Source organism: Oryzias melastigma, linkage group LG5 (genome assembly GCF_002922805.2).
Source record: "Oryzias melastigma strain HK-1 linkage group LG5, ASM292280v2, whole genome shotgun sequence".
Classification (NCBI taxonomy): Eukaryota; Metazoa; Chordata; class Actinopteri; order Beloniformes; family Adrianichthyidae; genus Oryzias; species Oryzias melastigma.
Genome location: NC_050516.1, coordinates 3,969,653 through 3,990,201, shown reverse-complemented (window position 1 = coordinate 3,990,201; position 20,549 = coordinate 3,969,653). Strand labels below are relative to the sequence as shown.

Sequence of the window (20,549 nt, the reverse complement as noted above, 5' to 3'; positions counted from 1 at the left end):
GATCCTAAAGGAAACTTAAAAAATCCTAAATTAGTCATAACAGCTAGCATGTAGCTGAAATAGTAGCTCAACTTCAAAACAGCCTTAAAAAACAAATAAAAAAATCCTAAATTAGTCATAACAGCTAGCATGTAGCGGAAATAGTAGCTCAACTTCAAAACTGCCTTAAAAAACAAATAAAAAAGCCTAAATTAGTCATAACAGCTAGCATGTAGCTGAAATATTAGCTAAACTCCAAAACTGCCTTAAAACAATAGTTCACAGGAGTTTTAATAAATTGTTCCAGAAAGTGTTCTACCTGGTGGATGTCCATTATCTGTCGGTGGAGATGTCCGTGAGGTCCTCAAGGTGATCCTGCGGGACTGGCCGGCCTCCAAATAGTTGAGTGTTTTTGTCCACGTCACAAACTTTTGATGGATGATGTTGGTGTTGTGGCTGTCTACCTCATGAGGCACCAATAACTGATGTGCAGTGGGCGCCTTCACTCAATACTCACCGCCCTTGATTAGTCAGTGTATCGATTGTATACCGGTGATTATGTAAAAGATGTTCGCTCATAACTCATTCCTGAACGAAGGCCTGATCACTGCTGTTTTTTTCTTTTGTTTTTCTGTCCTGGGGGCCTTCGTAACAGACAAGCTCATCCCAAGTTGTGGGAAGCCTCGACTCTCCATAGAGGAATAGTCTGGAAACAAGGAGCTTGTCTGGATGCATCCTGCTTTGAGAGATGTTACATACAGTTTCACATTTGTTTTTTTTTGTTTTTTTGCTAGACGAAAAGCTTTTTGAAAGGCTCTAGAGCCTGCAGGGGAAACGCAAACAGCTCATTTAGATGCAAATAAATCCCTCCGACTCCTTTCAGCTGCTGTGTTGTGGTGGAGGGAGTGTATTGACATAGTTAATGAGCCGTAAATAGCTGATAGGGGAACCTCTTTGCTTTGAGTTTTATCTGTAATCTAGATATTGGTGCTCAGAATCTGCTCCATGCTGCAGAAGATTTGTTGGATTTTATGTCATATGAGTCGCAGCTGTGAGGTTTACCATCCTCTTTCTAAAGGTTCAAGCCAGGAATAACATAAACAGAACACCTTAAGGTAAAAGGAGAAAAGATGTGAGAAAGGATCAATTCTGTTGTGATTATATGACGATGAGAAACTGATGACATAATGTGTGGTAAACTTATATCTGGTTTTGACATGGGTTTCCTTTGAGCTGATCACACAAATTAAAGGTTGGAGTGTTTGGTCTTTATCCAAATTCCTTTCCACAGATACTCCAGTTTATTTAGGATGTGAACTCTGATGCGGATCAAGCAAATGAATCCTGATCCGCTTCACATGTAAACGGACTCTGGTGTGGTTTACATCACTGTGAACGCTTTTGAGAAGAATTTCTCTGCTAGGGATGATGAAGAATCCATCCATCCATCCACACACCCATCCATCCATCCATCCATCCATCCATCCATCCATCCATCCATCCATCCACGAATCCTTAAACCTGTCCATCCACCCAACTGTTCATCCATTCATCTATTTATTCACTCACTCATCCATCTACAAACACATCCATACGTCCATTCTTTTTTCCACCTGACTTTCCATATATTCACCCACCCTTCCATCATCCATCTGTTCATCCATCCATCCATCCACCCACCCTTCCATCATCCGTCCATCCATCCATCCATTCACCCACCCTTCCATCAATCCGCAAACCCATCCGTACGTCCACCCAACTATCCATTCATCCATCCACTCATTCCTTCATTTACACATCCATTTATCCATCTGTCCGTCTGTCTGTCCACCCAACTATCCATTCATATCAAAATATCCATTCATCCACCGATCTATCCATCTATCTATTTGTCAATCCACCCAACCATTCATCCTTCCATCAGTTCAGCCGCCTCTATATCCATCCAACTATCCATCTTTTCATCCATCAACACACCAATCCATCCATCCATCCATCCATCCATCCATCCATCCATCCATCCATCCATCCATCCATCCATCCATCCATCCATCCATTCATCCACCCATCCATCCATCAATGACCTATCAATCATGAGACTTGGCAAAATAAACAGGTATATGTTTACATTTTTAATCCACAGTCAGGGGAAACTTTATTTTATTGGGGGGGCACACCTGGTTAAACATGCCACCACCACAAAATAATGTGGTATTATTGATTACAAACCAACAACCCCTCAAAATGTAATGAAGGTTAGAGGGCCAGAGAATCAACAAGAGGAAAACTCATTTTGTTGCACCTGAAAAGCCCAAACCACCACTATTCCACCTCCATGCCTAACAGATAGTATTTCTAGAAGTAATTACTGGATATTTTGCCCTTTCTTTCCAGACTGATCTCACTAGGTCTCGTGGTGAACTTAGATGAACACTTACACCGCTGAAAATGTCTATAATCACTTCACCTTTTCCGCTGTGCAGTGATGGAATAGAATTGGTTTGGAAATGACATTGTGACCCCTCCCACATTGACGGGAAGAAAAAGTTGCTCCTCCAGGATAATTGCTCATATTCAACATTTTTTGTTAAATAACCTGAGGTAATAATCAATGATCCGATCTATTATACCCCATAATGATGTCCGTCAAAGGTTGCAATCATCGGAACAGTTGGAGGCCCGTGGATCTATATGTAGCAGCAGGTTGTGAGGGATCTTCTGGCGTGTTAAAGTATGATTAGTTGTTCTGGCATTTGGAGAGCTCATATGTCTGGGATGTAATCATGGGCCTAATCTGCATCATTTTTTTTTTTTTTTTGCAGTGCCAGGCCAGGTTTGGAGTAAATGATGCAAATGGAAGTAGACGGGACTTCACGTTTACTTCTTCTGCGGCGATTAATCATTGTTAGTCACTTCCCTCACGAGCTGAAGCTTTTGTGGAGAATCCATCAGCACAGTTCCAGAGTTGTTTTTTATGAAAATCTGAAGTGACTTCCATTCTTCTCTTTTCTTTTATGTGACAAATTTAATGGCTATCCGTAATGCCCCTCCTCCCTGAAGGCAAACTCTTTGCTTTTAAAGCTTTCTTTTGAACATTTGCACAGTTGGGTGAGATTAGAAAGACGGTCTTTTTTTGGTCTGGGTCACCGCGGATGGAACCCAAAGGCTTCGGCTGTACTGTTTTGTAAATCTGACTCTTTCTTTTCCTTGTTGTTTCTCTGGGCCTCCCTTCCCCTTCCCAACAATGGGTCTTTTGGTCTTTCTGGCTGCGAGCGGCGTATGGTTCTTCACTCTGGATGTCGCCTTTGCAGCAACATGCTTTCAGGCCAGCCAACCACTTCATAAGTCTCAACGCCTTTGATCTCAGCCAAAAAAATAATGCCAAAATACTGTTTTTTTTTGGGGGTAGAAGGGCGGGGGCTTCAATTCCGAACCTTAGATGTCCCCTTCCTTTTGTTGACTTTGTTCTATAGACTCATATTTTGGGAAGGCTTGGGGGCTTTTATCTAACTTCTATCGCGCCTTTAGATGAAAGTAATTCCCAAATATAAAGCTTCAGTTGTCATTTTAAGTGCCCAAAACCACTGCCAAAAAATTGTGTTTGATTTAAAAAAAAATGTTTATTCGACATCTAGGAGCCAAGATCATTCATGGAGCTAAAGTGGTGTAGGTGGGGGAAAAAAAAAAAGCATCACCGATCAGCAACAGCAGCCAGAGATAAAACCTTTTGACAAAGAGTGGAGTCAATTAGGCTGGCTTCAACATTAATCACCTCAGAGTGACAGTTGGAGATAACAGCGAGCATCACCTAAACAGCTACAAAAAACACTCATTAAAAATAAATGACCCAATTTAGGCAGCCTTGTAGTAATCACCTCATATTAAGATATCTCTGCTGTCTCTTCACCTATGGCACTCTGGTCACGAGGATTGGGCAAAGAGCTATTCACACTCCAGCAGATGTAATTAGGAGGGACAGAGATTTGCTGTAAAAATGACTGCGCAGAAGGAGGACTATGTCATCCCATCCATGGACTGCACCCACACTCTCAATTATTCTCCTCAGGGGATGACATGTTGTTTTCCGCTGAGGAGCACAGACGAACAAGCAAATAAATCAAAAGGGTAGATGAACCTTTGCGGAAGAGAAGGGCAAAACGACATCAGAGGGCAGATTATTTCAGGTGAGGTTTCGTCAGAGAAAAGATTAGCAGGAAATGTTCAATTAAAATGCAATTTCTAGTTGTGCAGCTTTAAAACATAGAGAAACAGAGTTTAAGTGTTTATAACTTATTATTGTGGCATTTTAGACTTAAATTAACAGCTAAAAATTTGACTTGGACATGCAAAACTGGCAGGCATCTCTGGCTACCAGTGAAATTAAAGGATAGAGAAGCTAGCTAAAAAAATATTTCTACCTAACACTAACATTTACTGACAAGGAAGTAGATAAGAGCAAAGCTAGAAATCAATAATTATGACTAAAAGCAAAATTTATTGAGGGAGTTGTTCAAAATACCAATGTCAACAAACAATGGTGATAACTAACAGTAAAATAAGCTAACAATGCTCCTAGCTAACAGTAATGATGGCAAAGGACAACATGTGTGGGCAAGGAAGTAATTAACGACAATGCTAGCAAACAATAGTCAACAGTAAAATAAGTTAATAGTGAAACAAGCTAAACATAAGAGTAGTTTACGGAAAAGATGACTAACTGTGTCATTTGCTTACAAGGACATTACATTGCTTTCAGACAATGATCATAACTAAAATAAAGATTTGAGGGAGTTTTTAGTAGTTATGCCAGCAAGGAATCGAGATGACCAACAGTTAAATGAGCTAACAATGGTCATAGCTAAGAGTGACTAGCTAACCATAAAGGCAACATTTGTAGACAAGGAAATAGCTTACAGTAATGCTAGGATGAAATGGTAATAGCCAACTGTAAAGCTACTGGTGTTGCTAGCTAACATGGATTATGGCTATTAGCACATTTCACAGATAAGGAAGTAAATAACAGCCTTGCTAGCCAACAATGGCAATAACCAATAGTAAAATAAGCTAATATTGAGACTAGCTAACGGTGAGTTGAATCAGAATTCTTCCCCTACCTCTGCGACTTCTCCCTACGAAAACATTTAGCCCTCCAAATGGAGAGTTATGGAAAAATAGTGTCCTCAGATTTGGACTTTCTTCACCCACAATGACATCTTCAGTAGTTGCTGGTCATCTACATTAGCATGTAGCTGCCAGCACTTGGAAAATACATAACATCTGTTTTACAACTTTAAAAATGAATGCTAAAACTTCTGACTGATACACAGTCATAAGAACCTATAGCTACCCCTTAAAAAACAATTTCGGATGCCACTTTAGCTCCAAATTCCCTTACAATTGAAGTGTAGCGAGAAGCCATAGTGATAAAGGAAGAATTTGGATTCTGCCTACCTAACAGTGATGATGACTAAATGCAAAAGTTGCATATTTTAAAGCAATAGCCAACAGTAAACTTGGCTAATAGTGAGACTAGCTAACAGTAATGATTATTAACAGCAACATTTACTGGCAAGGGAAATAGCTAACTGTGTTAGCAAACAATGTTAATGACTAAGAGCAAAAATAGCTAAAAGTTAACAGCAATGCTAGTAAACAAAAGTGATTGGATGCAGTAAAATAAGCAAACAGTAATTCGAGCTAATAATGAGACCAGCATGTAGTGACACAAGTTCACATTCATCCTGGCTACTAGACTTGTTTTTTGTCTATTTTAGGAAATAATTTAAACATATCCCACTAGCACAACTAAGCTGTTTAGCCAAGACTTATGTTTTAGTGTTAATTTATATATATATATATATATATATGGCCGTCTTTGTGTTGATACCAGCTCATGTATGAGCCAGTTGTGGTTAGGGGTGAAACCAACGTTAGCATTTGCACTGAAGGATCCATTTATGCTATATCACACAGTCTTTGCTTTGTAGCCTTTTTTTGTATGGGTTTAAGTCACAATCATAAGAAAACTGGGCAAAGATATCAATTATTTTCCCTACTGGAAATTATGTCAGCGTTATTAGCCTGCTGTAATCCTAAAGAATAATGTCTGTAAGTTATAAAAATGTTGTATGCTACCTGATCATATATAAAGTTCGGAAATGGTTGTTGAAAATTATAGTAAAAACATTATTTTCAATGTTTAGTTTTATTTGGTCCATAGTTAATTACTTGTTAATTACCTGTTTTATTTATTTTTTTAATCAAAAAGACAGTCAAAACAAACAGTATATTTTTCATATTTATTTTAGACTGCATACAAATAATCTTCACCATCTTCTGGCAGAATTTTCCCTTCACTGCCCTCTACATAGATATTTTTCTCTGTAACTTGCAGATTTTGAAAGCAGCTACTAACCCCTTGAGATCAAATGAGTTTACGTGACATAAACTAGTCACTGGAGACATAAAGAACGATGCAAGAATTTTGCTCTCATTTACCAAATGAAAAAAAAGACTGACCCCACAAAACTTTTGTTTCTACTTTTTTCACCTGACTGCCAAGTACCATTGAAAACAAATTTTTCTAGCCAAGCACCGTTTTATCCTCACATTTGCATGATTTTAACGTTATAGCTTGATTGAAAAACTCTCCATTGTTTTGTCCAGTGTCTAATGGAAGCGTCTGCTTGTCGCCAGCCACTCTCTGGCCGCCCCGTGTTTGCCGTTTGCTGTTGAACAGGCAGTCGACAGCAGGCTTTTAGAGCGCTGCGGCCATTAGCGGTGCTGTGAGCCCGAGCCAAACAATAAAGCTGTGAGCCGAGCAGCTGAACAATGAGATCGCTCTGATGAGTGGAGGGAAGCTGCGGGTCGTTTTCGCGGCCTCATCAGTGGAAGTCGTTGCGTTTCGCATTGTCTCACAGATTTGCAAACTTCCCATTCTGGCAGACCTGAACGTTGAAGGATAGTGCTGACTGTGTGGGTTTGGGGTTAAAGGAGAAGATGTGAAAGAGTGTTGGAGAGGAGCCATTCGGATTCTGCAGCTGGAATTGACAAAATTTTTCAAACATTGCAAAGAAATGAAGAAAGTCCAACAACTTTCAAGGTGCTGCTTTTCACCCCTATGCGGTCAGTTGTGGTTACACAATTTTCAAGTCAAGGAATTCTTAAATGCAAAGACCTGAAGAGGTGCAAGAAAAGAGATGAGAGGCAAACCTACTCAGTGCAGGTTAAAATGTAAAAAAAAAGTAAAAAAAAAAACATTCAACTCCTGCAAAATCACATCTTGATTGGCAAAAAGAGTTCATATCTTAACCTGATCTGTTCATTCAGAAGTTAGAGCTGGAATTTGAGAGGTCAAAAAAGAAAATGTCCATTTCATGCAGATGTGCGGTCAAACCACCCTTCCTTGGCAACACGTGTTTAAGCAACCATTTACAATGATAAAATGTCTTTATAAACACGCAAATATGCACATTTTGGGCTTCTGCGATCAAAACTCTTGCATTCCGAGTCGCTACGCAAATTTTTAAGACTGATTTTGGGCTCTAATTCCATTGAACCTGTTGAAATTTAAGCAAGGCAGACATTTGACCAATCAGGGACTCGGTACTTTGGTGAATTGAAAGGGACTCCATCCATACATCAAAACGGAATCCAGCTGTTTGAGAATTGATCATGGAGGAGAAATTAGAAATTGCAGTTTGTGTCTGACTAGAATTATGTGACACCGCAGCCTCGTGATCTAGGTAATCAACTATTGCCTAAAATCAGGTCATGGTCAGTTTTTGTGGAGCAAGTTTGCAAATCCCTAAAGAAGCAAAGAGCTAGTATGTCTTTTGCTTCTAAAGGAATGGGTTGCGCGGCGGCTCTGGGGTTCAGTCGGCTAACAGCAGGAAGACCCTGGTTCAGTCTGCATGCTCTCCCCGTGCATATGTGGGTTTCCTCTTGGCACTCCGGCTTCCTCCTGTGGTCCAAAAACATCCTGGCGACTCTAATGCTGCGTTCACACTAAATGCGATCCACGCCTCCAATCCTCGTCTGCCGCCTCTGTTTTGACGAGCCTCAAATTTTGCTGCGAGACGCTTATTCCAAAGTGTGGGAGGAGCTTCTGCTAAACTTTATTAGAGGCTTATTTCTATCTTAGGGAGGATGTTGAGAGAGAAGATCAGGTTTGTTTGTTTTCAAGAGTTGTTGGTATCAGCAAGCATGATCTTTGGGCCTTCAAGGAATGTCCAAACCATCTACTACTTACCATCTACTGCAGGAACTGCATTTGCACTTCTGTGTTACTGTGGTAAACTTTAACATCTTATTGTCCTACATGAGTCTGAGATGGGAGAAAATTAAGAAAAATAAATTAAAATGGAAGTATTATTGTGAGGTGACAAATGTGAAAAACATCAAAAGCCTCATTTCCACTGAGCGGTACGGTAAGGAGTTGTACGGTCCTGTTAATTCTGGTGAGCATTTTCCACTCAGTTAAGCCTTGCTTCCACCAAGCAGTTTGTTTTCACGGCGATTCATCGTGTAACATGCCGCTAGCATGCTGCTAGCTCACCCTGTTTCATACCGCTACCGAAGGACGACAAGGAACGTTTAAAGTTTACCACAGACCAGACCTTGCTGTTGTTTGCAGGCATTTACAATATAGACTAATGACCAAAAGAGTTCACAGGAAACCACAAAAACACGAATGCTCACAAACATTGGAAACGTTAGCTTAAATGAGCGCTATATTAGCGCTTTTAATGTCGTCATCAATTTCTGCCAATCAACGTGTGGCTACAGCGGCTCCACCCAGCCTTTCCATTTTTCAATGGGCCTACACACGATGAGGAGCCCTCAAGAGGTAAGGGTCGGTAGTCTTTCATGGGTCCATTTTAACAATAGAAACGCTCAAATTCCAGACCGGTCCGTACTGGACTGTTCAGTGAAAATTAGACTATAGTGTTCAGGAGTAGCTCAAACAGCAACAATTAGCTTTTCCTCTATGTTAGTTTTAGGACTCCAACCTTTATCAACGTGTCACTACCATAGCTGAGTGCTTGATTGGTTGACTAAACGCACAAGTTCATCTAACTTCAGGTACATGAACTCTGGAAACATCGCACATCAAATATTCAACGCTTAAACATGATGCTACTAGAGAACTGAACCGCACCTGGTACCCCTGCTGTATCTGTGCATTGACACTGAAACCGGACGCCCCTGATGTGAGCATCATTATACTTAGAATTCAAGTTTTCCCCTCAGAAGCAAGTGTGTATGTGGTAGTATGGCCTTGTGATATACCAGCACACCATCCGGGGTGTACCAAACCTTTGCCAAACCACTGTGACTAAACTGTCTTTTCTCAAACTATTTGCCTCAGTGTTTCCTTCCATTTTATATTAGTCCTTTGATTGTTGTTGCTTTAAATTAATTAAATAATTTTCTTGTGAGGGCCACATAACTGTTTTCTTCTCCGATGTGGGGTCGATTTGTAGGCTAATAGAAAAAGTTTAGCAATCACAGCCTAAGCGTAAGAATTTATGGTTTTCCAGAAAAATTACTAAACATCTTAAAACTAAAACCAATAAATAGTCTATCCTCTCCTGTCATAGTTCAGAGTGCAGAAGGGTGGAATAAAAAGTCTCGATTGGTCAGATTGAGAAAAAAAAATGATGCATCATTGATATTGTTTGGGCCAAATGTGGAGGCAGGCTGGATCCTTAAAGCATGATGAAAGGTGCTTTACATATAGTGGTTGATTGATTGACTGATAATCAGCGTATTGGTTCCAGCAGCTCCATGACCCTACACAGCAGTAATTGGGAACAGAGGATGGACAGATAGAAACGTGTTTTGAAGACTTGTAGAATGTTTGTCCAGATGATCTCTGAAATAGAAAAAACTATTTTATGTGGTTCATGAGAAAATAGTTTTTTAAAAGAGAAGGTTGTCATATGTGTTGTACTTTTGCTTGCGTTCATTATACTATCACAGCTCCAGTTTCCTGAAGCTGTCATCTAGTAAGGCTGTTATTTTCAGTAGCATTGGTAGTGCTTAAAACCCACTTGTGCCTGCTTTCGGCACAGTGAATCACTGTGCATGTAATTGAAGCACACAGCGTGTGGCTTAGCAGCGAGGTTTGCTCGTCACCGCAGAAATCAAGTGGGCTTAGAAATTGGATTGCCTGATTTTAGAAAACAAACAATGACAGATTTAATTCAGGGAAATTACATTTACTTCTAGAACTCTGAGTTAATTTAGCACTTTTTTTTTCATTTTGAGTGTGTTTAAATGAAGAGAAAGGCAAAGATTTTAAACTGTATTTGACTGTGGACTGTAAGCATCCTTTTTTTGGCAAAAATAACAGTCCTAGATCATTTTTACACTTTGTTCAAACCTGTTAAAATTAAAATTCCCCGGTGTTTTAAAACAAGATATGTATAAATGTTGTAAAACCATGGGACTTTAGTATTTTGACCCATATAAAACTCAAGCTGGGTTGAACTACAATAGAAAAATAACAGATTCAAAGTCGTTAAATGAACAAAATCAGTTCAGTTGGACTTGGATTTACTTTTAAAATGTATACTTAGCTGCTGAAATCTGAAGTTCTACCGGATCTGAAGCAAGTACCTAAACTTTATATCAAGAATTTAAGGGCGTAATAAGTGTGTCCACATCTGTGCTTTGTTTTGTTTCCTTTTTTGCTCTCAATGAGCTAAAGACAGCTCACTTATTCACACTTTTGTTTTCGTCAAGTTTGGTAAGGGGAGGATGGATGGCTCAGCAAAAAGGAATCAAACCTGAATTCTATCAGTTCAATCTGTCAGTAAAGCTCCAAAACAAAAGGCTACAACCATTGAACTGTAACACCATGTTCATACCCTTTATATCCCAACTAGAGGCTCTCCTACCTTCTTTATGAAATATATTTATTTATTAAAGTGTCAATAAATTAAAAGTTTTACTTCATTTTTTCAAAAAAAAATAAGTTGACTATTAAAACCCATTGCACCAGGAATTAGCATGTCAGTGCCTTAAACTTGATCCATTAGGTGCGTTTTATTAGCATACGGATGATGGTGACTAGTTTAATTATTTGTAAACCACTCAATAATTACTTTCTAACCAGGAGGTCTTTTGTCTCATTTGCCTTATTTGATGCGTCTTTTATATTAGCATAAAGAGATGCACTTAGCACTGATATTTTTAACTGAATATTAGAATTAAAATTATAGCAAATCTCTGATCCAAATTCATGCTTACTTACTGTAATATTAGCAAAAAAACACTCAATAATTGCGTTCAGTAGAACTTTCAAAGTCTCTGGTGCTTCTTTATAAACAAAGGCACTTAGCGCTGGTATTTCAAGCTAGATATCACCATGGTAGCAGCTAGCATGTTTCTTTTCCCAATTCACTTTATATGATGCTTCCCTACTATTGTATTAGCAAAAAAAGTTATACTTAGCAGCTACAAAGTTTTTTGATTAGGTACTTCTCAATGGCTAATCATGAAAACAGCAGCTATTAGCTTGTCTTTCATTGAAAAGAACCCCAATATTTGCCTCCTAATTTCCATAACTGTTTGTAATTAGCAGGTTTTTGTTTTTAATATACTTGGTGGCTTGACATAAGGTGAAGATGCTAGTAAGTATTTTTTAACAAACAACTAGATTCTAAAAGTAAGTATTAGCATAAAAGTAGTGCAGTTAGCTTGTCTGTGCTAAAAGCTACATAGATGTGGTTTGTCATTTGAAATATGGCCCCTGAGGTTTATTTACTTTTTTACTTGTTAAAATGTGTTTCACTATCAATACTGACTGCAGGATATTCTATGCAGTGAAAGTTTAATACGTTATAAAAGAAAAAAAAAACAATTGTTTACACTTTATTGCTGCTATTTTAGGTACTAAAACCTCTAAAAGTACTAAAAAACATTGTGTTTTGATTCATCTTATACCCTTTTTAGTTTCAAACCCTTTTTAGTTTCCTACTTTTAAAATCTCTTCAAATGCTGTTTTTATTTACTCAGTCCTGACTTGTAGGTGATTTAACAGGACAGAGGATGACTTTGTGGACGTTTTCATTTAGTAGATAATTTTTAGCCTTTGCTAGCTGTTAATTCATTTTTATTAATTCATTTTTTTGGTCATGTCTTCATCCGACAGAGGTGCCATCAGTCTCAGAACCAAGATTTTGCTCTAAATGTAAAGTGACACTACATACAACCAAATTTAAAAACTTTATTTTAAACTTTCAACCATAATTAAATGTTGTCAAGTGGGACGTATACACAAAAAAGTGCTTAGTGTTTTGTTTCTGTTGTTCTGTTTTTAGTTTGATCCTGTATTAGATGCATTTTTTTATGAAATATTACCAATGGTGTTAATAATGAACGATTAAGCTCTGCTCTTTATGACAAAATGTTATAAATTGCAATATTTGTACTGTCTCATTGACGCGTAGACTTTAATGTGAAAGGACAGCATAGCGCAAAGGTCATAACATGCAGAATTGTGGGTCTTTTCCCTCCCCGAAGTAGACACATTCAGTTGACCCTGCCGGGCCTTATCCGGCATTAATCTTTGCTGTGAATATTGAAAAAATATATTAAAAATATGGCTCTTTTAATGGGTCTTAAGTAGCTGTTAAATGGCCATTAGTCAAACTGTGCTTCTGGCTTCAGTAGAGATTTATGTTCAAAGATGTAATTACAGGCTGCCTTTCTTTGACTCGTCCTGCTGCCAATATGACATATATTACCTGACCTTATACTCCTCTTCATAAATCAGTGAGCTCTGTAATTTTACATTTAGATCACTTGGAGCCGAACTAATCAGCAATCTCTTGTGGAAGTGGATTGGTTGCAGCTTCGTGACACGTGGGGCGCCGCACGAGGAGCGCCGGTGTCTGCGCTGACACGACAACACGCCAGATATTGCGGAAGGGAGGTTAATTAAAGCTGCAGGCGGTGTTGAACGCTGCCTTGCACCGCGCCCAGGCGCGCTTGGAGAGAAGCCACTGCTCGGCTTCACAACAGCGGTAGGAATCGGGTGAGCTTTCCACACCCGCTGAAGGGAAAAGACTATTGAGAGACAAACTGGTGGACCAGACAGATGAGTGTAGATCCGCCCTTGCTGGTCCTTTTCCTGCTTCTCTCCTGCAATATAAAGGAAGAGACCAAACTGTGTACCGTCAGACGGAGAACGAGATCAAGTTTTGTTGGAACAAAGCAGTTTGTTTACATAATACTAACAACTATTGACCTTAACTTGTGTTTAATATCTTTACTTGCTTTGTATGTACAAATACAAGCATTTTCCAAAGAAAACACAGATTGAACTGTGTATTTACAATACCTGTAGTTCCCAACCTTGTTTGCCACACATATAAAACAGACGGACACCAATAAAACAAATGTTACTATGACTATGATAACTACCTTAACATCCATGATCCAAAAAAAAATGGATTCTATTGAATCCAAAGTTAACAGACATAAAAAAACATTGTCATGAAATCAATAGTTTCAATAGTCAATGGATGGTGTCTGTTTTATGGGTCTGCTTGCAGAACTAGTTCATCTCGTTGACTGAACATTCGACATGAGACCACACACTTTTATTGAGACACCTGATTGGTCAGTTTACAACCTGGAATAGCTTTTACTACAGAAAAAAAAGAAAAAATTTAGGATTAGCAAAATATGTTATAAAAAGGTAGCAGATTACTCTGGTTGTTGTGACAAATATAATGACTGAGTCCTAGCTGTTTATTTCTCAGTGGGATTTTGGCTTTTTGGAACTAATGGCTACTTGTTGATCATCTTTTCCATAAAAAAATAAAATCCAGACGGGTTGATAGCGCTTTTACCTCAGAGTGAGAGGTCCTTGGTTTGAATGCCAGCTGAGAACCTTCTGTGGGGAGTTGTCTTCACCCACAGTCCAAAAAGAATGCTTCGTAGATGGATTAGTATCTCTAAATTGTGCATAGTGTTTGTTGCGTGTCTCTGCAACAGACTGGTAAGCTGTTTGGTGTGTACTCCACCTTTGTCCAACCGTGGCTGGGTTGGCTCTAGGAGCCCTGTTACTCCCAAAAGCGATCCAGCAGGTTCTGATGGTTGGACAGACGAATCGCTGAACTTGACAGTATGAGATAACATTCACGGGAGTAGAAGTTTGTAGTATTTAGAAAGTAGTAGTAATGTTCTGCAAATGTAAGCTCTTTGTCAGTTGTTGGCCTCTTGGGAGCCTTGGGGTATCACATCCTTGGTTCCGCCAACAGTTACAGACACACAAAACTAAAAGGTGCAAGGACAGATCTCTGTTGAGCCTCATCTCCTCATCGGCTCTAAAGAGGCTTTTTCCACCAGATACGGGTAGTTGAGTTAAATCTGAAAATGTAATATTTAATCAGTTAAAAGTTCTCCTGAGAGCAGTCTAAAAGTGAAATGTTTATACTTTGATCTCCACCTTTCAAAATATCCGTTGAGTTCACCGGCCGAAGTGATGGCTGAAAGGTAACCAGCTGAGCTGTTGACGTCCCTCATTGGTGACGCTCCGCGGCGGGTTTCTGCTTCCATGATTGGTTATTCTCTGGTTTTTTGTTATGGTCTTAGCTCATGCTGAACGGTCATTGGTGCTATTATGAGTTTTGATAACAGGGTGCAGTAATAGTCCTCGGTGATTTCACACACACCCCCTCCAACGTGTCGCTTGTGCAGTTATCCAGCAGGTTCAGATTGTGTGAGCTCTGCGGTCTGCAGCTTACCATTCAAACTTAATAGGATGTGAAAAAAAGATCAAAAACATTTACCTGGTCTAACACAACGGGGGAGGGTTAGGAGGGTTAGGGTTTCTAAGAATCCCTTGATATATTAGGCACTTTGTGTTTTACCTGCAGCTCTTTTAACATAAAGATAAAACTCTGACATCGAGTATAGATTTAAAAGAAGGAATTTTTTTTTTCCATTTCAAATCAAATTAATGATTAATGAATTTTGACCTCAAAATAAAGACAAAATTTACCTTGAAGTCATAAAAGAAATGAAAACTTTTATAGTGTTATAGTGGCTTTTTTTCTGATGGTGGACATTTATAAAGAAAATTAGGATTAAAATTGCATTTCCGAGTATTTTGTTATTCAAACTGTTGTCAAACAGAAGTAGAGAAAAAGACAGGATTGTATTTGTGATGTGCAAATAAAATGACAGAATAGTTTCTTCTAATGTTGTAGTTTATTCTAATTTTGTTGTGTTTAGTTTATTGCTAAAGTTGTTTTGTGTTGTTTATCCTAAAGTGATTGTGTAGTTAATGGATGATCCATGAGAATATCTTCTAATGGAGAAAATCCTGGAATTTCAATCACCAACAAACAGGAAGTCAACAATAAGAAATGAGGTTTTTCAACTAAATACATTTTATGTTAAAAGATAAAGTGCTGACAGATCAGGGACACCCACATTCTCAGATACATTCGTGTTTACCAACATTTAAGCCTCCCACAAAAAGAAAAAAAGAATAAAAAAGCCCTCATTCTTGCTTTTACCTGGTGGTTTGACTGTTTCTGACCCTGCATGCTTTTAATTTGCCGTCCCTGAAGGTTCGGATCCTTTCAGAAGCTCAGTTCAGGAGCGGAGCATCAGAGCTCATCGTCTGCTATGCTGGTGATGCCACAGCAAAATAGATTTGAACCCTCGACCTCGACTGTGGTTTTCAGGAGCACCCCCCTACATACACTCAACGGGAACTGCCTTCACCAACTCAATAACCGCCCCGTCTTTATTGTGTTTTCCAGACCTGGAGAGCTTCAAGACCCAGAGAAGAAGCCCCGTTTCTGTGCGAGAAGGTCAAGGGATGGTTCTGCTGTGCGGGCCGCCCCCGCACTCTGGAGGTAAAATCCCCCCGTTTACTAACCAAGGATGAAGCTTTATTCATCCTTTTGATGATGACAGAAAATAATCTTTACATGTACTAAAGTAGTGATACACGATGAGGACTTTTCACAACCGATACCCGATATTTCCCGGCCGAAATCGATACAGATAAGGACAACGATGACTAAGACTTTATAGCTTTAAAGTTATTGATCGGGAGTTTTTTGGCCAAGTTTTTATTTTGCTAAGCTAGCATTGGACATCAGAAACCCTCAAGCACCAAACGACCATCTTTCCTGTCTCATTTTTTCACTTTGAAGAACGTCTGACAGCTGATTAAAGCACATCGGGGAATGTTGTCAGCGTTTTAATGAATGGTTGAAGCCGCTGGAAGTCAAACATTTGTTTCTCTTGAAGTGGAGCTTCATCCCTCTGCACACCAGCGTTTCCACTTGTGTCAACAGCTTCTCTTCAGCTCGTCTGTGACAAAAGAGAAAAAAAAAGTGATCCTGGCGATCAGCAAATTGGCAGGACTACGACAGGAAACGCCGTCCTCCTGCGAGTCTCCGCGCTCTAATTCTATTCCACCTGATGAAAGCCACCTGGAAGTTGTTTGTTTGTTTATTTATTTTGATTTATTTGCATCCGACTTCTTTATTCCACGAAAGGCCGTCTTGTTTCCGGTCCGCCGGTTGATGCTGAAGCAATCCAATTAAGGTCTGGATTGTCCAATCAACAGGGAAACAACATGTCAGGGATCCTCAGACTCACAAAGCCCCCCCCCACACACACACACCATCACCCCCCCTCCCTTCACTAGTAAACAGAGCGCATGCAGGCTGTCAGTTAGAGCTCAGTTTCTCTGAGTTACAGCTCTCCACTGGAACAGAAGCTGCTCTTGTTAGCGCCGCGTGTTTTAATCGTCGCTCCTGCAGCTGCTGGTTTTAAAGACTTAAGTCCACAGAGGTGGTTTCATTTACGCACAAACATGTTCAAATGTTTCATCTACTGTATCTTACGCATGTTAGACCTCACTGGATTATATGGTGCACAGTCAATGAATGGTCTAGTTTTGAACAAACGTAAGTCATATTTAAGCACCAAGCTATAAGGTGCTTTAGCTAAAATAAGTCATCAAAACTGAGACTATGCTAACTCCCAACATCGTGGACACCGCTACAGGTTAACCATTTTAACGCATTCACCTTAACACTCAACCTTGTTTGTGGCAGACAGCTGGTTCCACATGCAGCAGGTTTATTAGTTCAGACAGCTGAAAGTCCACAAAGCTAAATCAGGGTCAGACAGGCAGAGGTCAATCACGACTGTGGGATCATCTAAGAACAGACTAGATATGTCAGAGTCCAGGTGAGGGTCAGGGCAGGCGGCAGGGAATCAGAAAATAAACAGTCAGAAACAGAAGATCAGGGAGACAGAACTTTGGCTCCTGACAGGTTGAAACTCGTAAAAAAACCTGTAATATCTCTAAAACAAGCATTACTGTAACTACGCTAAACCATTTAGGAACACGTCCAAAAACGTAGTTCAAAACCACAACATGTTAGCCGCATTAGCATGTTTACCAAAGGTACCACACCTTGTTTACAACTTAAAAAAGAAGTCTAATAGCGCTAAAGGAACCATTACTGTGATTGAGCTAACTCCACACCCTGTTAGTAACATGTAAAAAAAGCACACTCCGACACCACGATATGTTAGCCACATTAGCATATTTACAATAACTACCAATCTTGTTTACAACCGTGTTTACAAACTTTCACAATGACCCCTAACCTCGTTTGCTACATTTAATAAAACTCACTGACAAACTGCTAAAACAAACATTAGAGACTCTGCTAGCTCCCAACGTTTTAATAATAATAATAATTAAAAAAAAAAAAACACGGTCAGACATCGCTACATGTTAGGGTTACACCCAACCTTGTTTGGAACTCGTAAAACACTGACTACTGCTAAAATAAACATCACTGTGAATACGCTAACTCACAAGTGTTTTAATAACACATCAAAGTAAACACAGTCTGACACTGCTACTGTTAGCCACTTTAGCTTGTTTACAACAACACCCAACCATGTTTGCAACTCATAAAGAATAAACCACAATACCACTAAAGCAAACATCAATGTGGCGACACTAGCTGCCTTGTTAGCTTAAAAAACACTCAGTCTGAATATCGCTACACGTTAGCCACTTTAGCATATTTACAGTAATACCCGGACTTGTTTGTAACTCGTACGGAACAGACTGACAATTGTGATATTCTCGTGTAACTCTCAGAATCACTTTGACATCAGTAAACACCGCTAGAATGTATTCATATGTAAGGCGCCCAGATTATAAGATGCACTGTTGTTTTTTTATAAAAAGAATAGTGATAAATCCTCAACAAGGGACCACAAACTCACAAATAGTGTTATTAAACAAGAAATATCATGAAAAAAAAACATATTTGTTGTGAAAAAAACTTACTAAAGACAGAAGAAACAAACTACAAGAATGGAGCTTGATCCAAAAAAAAAAAAAGCAACAAGTACAAAGTACCTTTTTATTAAATCTCAGTTTTATATGGAGAAACGTTTGGCTTTGCTTTGTCTTCCTTGATACTCGCTGATCTCTCGTCAGCTGGCTAGAATAATTTCAAAGAAGATTATGTCTGTGATATGTAATCTGTCTCGCTCTCGCGCACAGCTGCTTGTGCAGCCAAAACAGCTGGGGAGGCCTGTATCTGCTCCTTTAAACAACCTTTTTTATTATTTTGTAAAAAGAAATGATCAAATTAAATACCGGAGTCTTGAAGTATGTAATAGGTCATGAAATCCTAAAGTGTGTTTAAACCCATCTGTTTTCTGAACCCAGTGAAGTCCATTTGTGCTCACAGGGTTGCTGGAGCTTATCCTAGCTAATGTTGGGTGAAGGCGGGTTGACCATAAGCATGTTACAAGACATGCTCATACTTATGAGAACACCTAGGGACAGTTTAGGGATGCCAGTTGTGGGAGGAAACTGGATTTCCAGGTAAAAACCCACACACGGTCAGGGAGACAGAAAGGTCCCAACCAGGATTCAAACCAGAGCCTTCTGGGAGAATGCTAACCACTACACCACCGTACAACCCAATTCTGCAGATTTATTGTGATGTTATTGTGATTGTTATGCTGTGAAACTTTGATGGTTGTTGTAGCTTTTAGAAGACATGTTATTCTAAAGCTGAAGCCACACCCACCAGCATCAGGGTGTGGCTCTGATGTCAGAGCGACCCGTCACATCTGCATCCTCCAGTCCATCCAGGGTTACCGATTCAGCAACTTCTTATGATATTTAACGACTTTAAAAACCCTCACAATGACTTTTTCGCTCAAAATTGACAAATCTGGCAACGTTTTCTTCTGTTTGGAGACTCCACTTGAAAGTATGTTGAGTGCAGTTCCTTAAAAAGTATTAAAATGTCGATCAAATACAAATCTTTTTTTTTCTTGTCAACACGTTGTGACTTTACAAAAAAGATAATAAAAGAATAAAAGATGAAATTGGAACAAAAAAATGTTAAGAATTAGGACTGTTAATCTGGGATGCGGTACTGAAACCGGAGACTTTTACTGGACCGATAAGTTTCATCTTGAATGGTATTGGTTGATGGTGACGGCATAGGGGCGTGGCAACAACGACCATTTCTCTTTCTTTTGTCTTTGCTGCTAAAGTCACTCAGACGTGTATTTCTTCACTGGCAAATAACAACAAATGCACATAGGTGGCAGAGCGACCACGAGGTCCAAAGTGTGGCTGTATTTTCCTTAAGTATGCAGACATCATGCTTTCAAATCTGACAAAAAAGTGTCTTGTAAGGTGGGTGTAGCAGTAACCTGTGCAAACACCGCGCTGAAACACCAGATTCTTGCAGAGAGGTGCACAGGATTTGACTGTCCAAGCTAGCGCCACTGTTGTTTCAACAGCTAGCGGTACACACGTAGACTAAAGTGTTGTTTATCAAAGAAAACTGCATGAAACTTTAATAAAATTAGGAGAAAAGTGAATATGGCTACCAGCACTGTAAAAAACAATTATCTCATAACAACAGGCTGAAAGTTCATACTTTGCCTCATTAATAACCCACCACTAAGCAGTTTTACGCCACAATAAAAGTGCAAATGAATCACGCACGCACGGTGATGCAGTAAATCCCGCCCACTTTTACAGCGTGGGGCTTCTAAATAAAAGTCATCACCTAAATAATTAGAACTGAAATAGGCTAATGCGGTATTCCATTGTTATTATTGTGACACATTTAAATTGCAAAAGGTGTTTATTTGTAGTTCTAAATATTATTTCAAGGTTTTTACGCACTTTTTGTCCCCCTGACAGCATAATATACTTATTGGGGAGTTATGGGATCTAGTGAACTTTTAGGTTAGCTTTTTTTCTTACTAAAGATGCTGAGTCATCACCATGGCCACCGAGTTGTTGTGTATCTTAAAACAAGCTGGGATCTTCCTCTGAAAACATTTCCACTGGTGATATTTTTTTCTTTTTTTTAACCTAAAGGTCAAAACATCAGGGAACAATGTCTCCTCTTTATCTGCTGCGACCACCTCAGTTTGTGAACTATGGAGAGAAATTAGACTCACTTGGATTTGTGCGTACATAATACTTGATTTGTGCGTAAATTAGGATTTGTGCGTGCGTA

General features: G+C 39.3%; 1 protein-coding gene across 3 annotated transcripts in view; it reads left to right on the top strand.

Moving 5' to 3' along the window:
- The window catches only part of cntn4 (contactin 4), a 305,165-nt gene that overhangs the window by 167,605 nt on the left and 117,011 nt on the right, over window positions 1-20,549 (top strand). For all 3 annotated transcript variants that reach the window (XM_024269436.2, XM_024269434.2, XM_024269435.2), the window contains one exon: window positions 15,768-15,863. In XM_024269436.2, coding sequence (XP_024125204.1) covers window positions 15,768-15,863 — 96 coding nt within the window. The remainder of the gene's footprint in view (window positions 1-15,767; window positions 15,864-20,549) is intronic.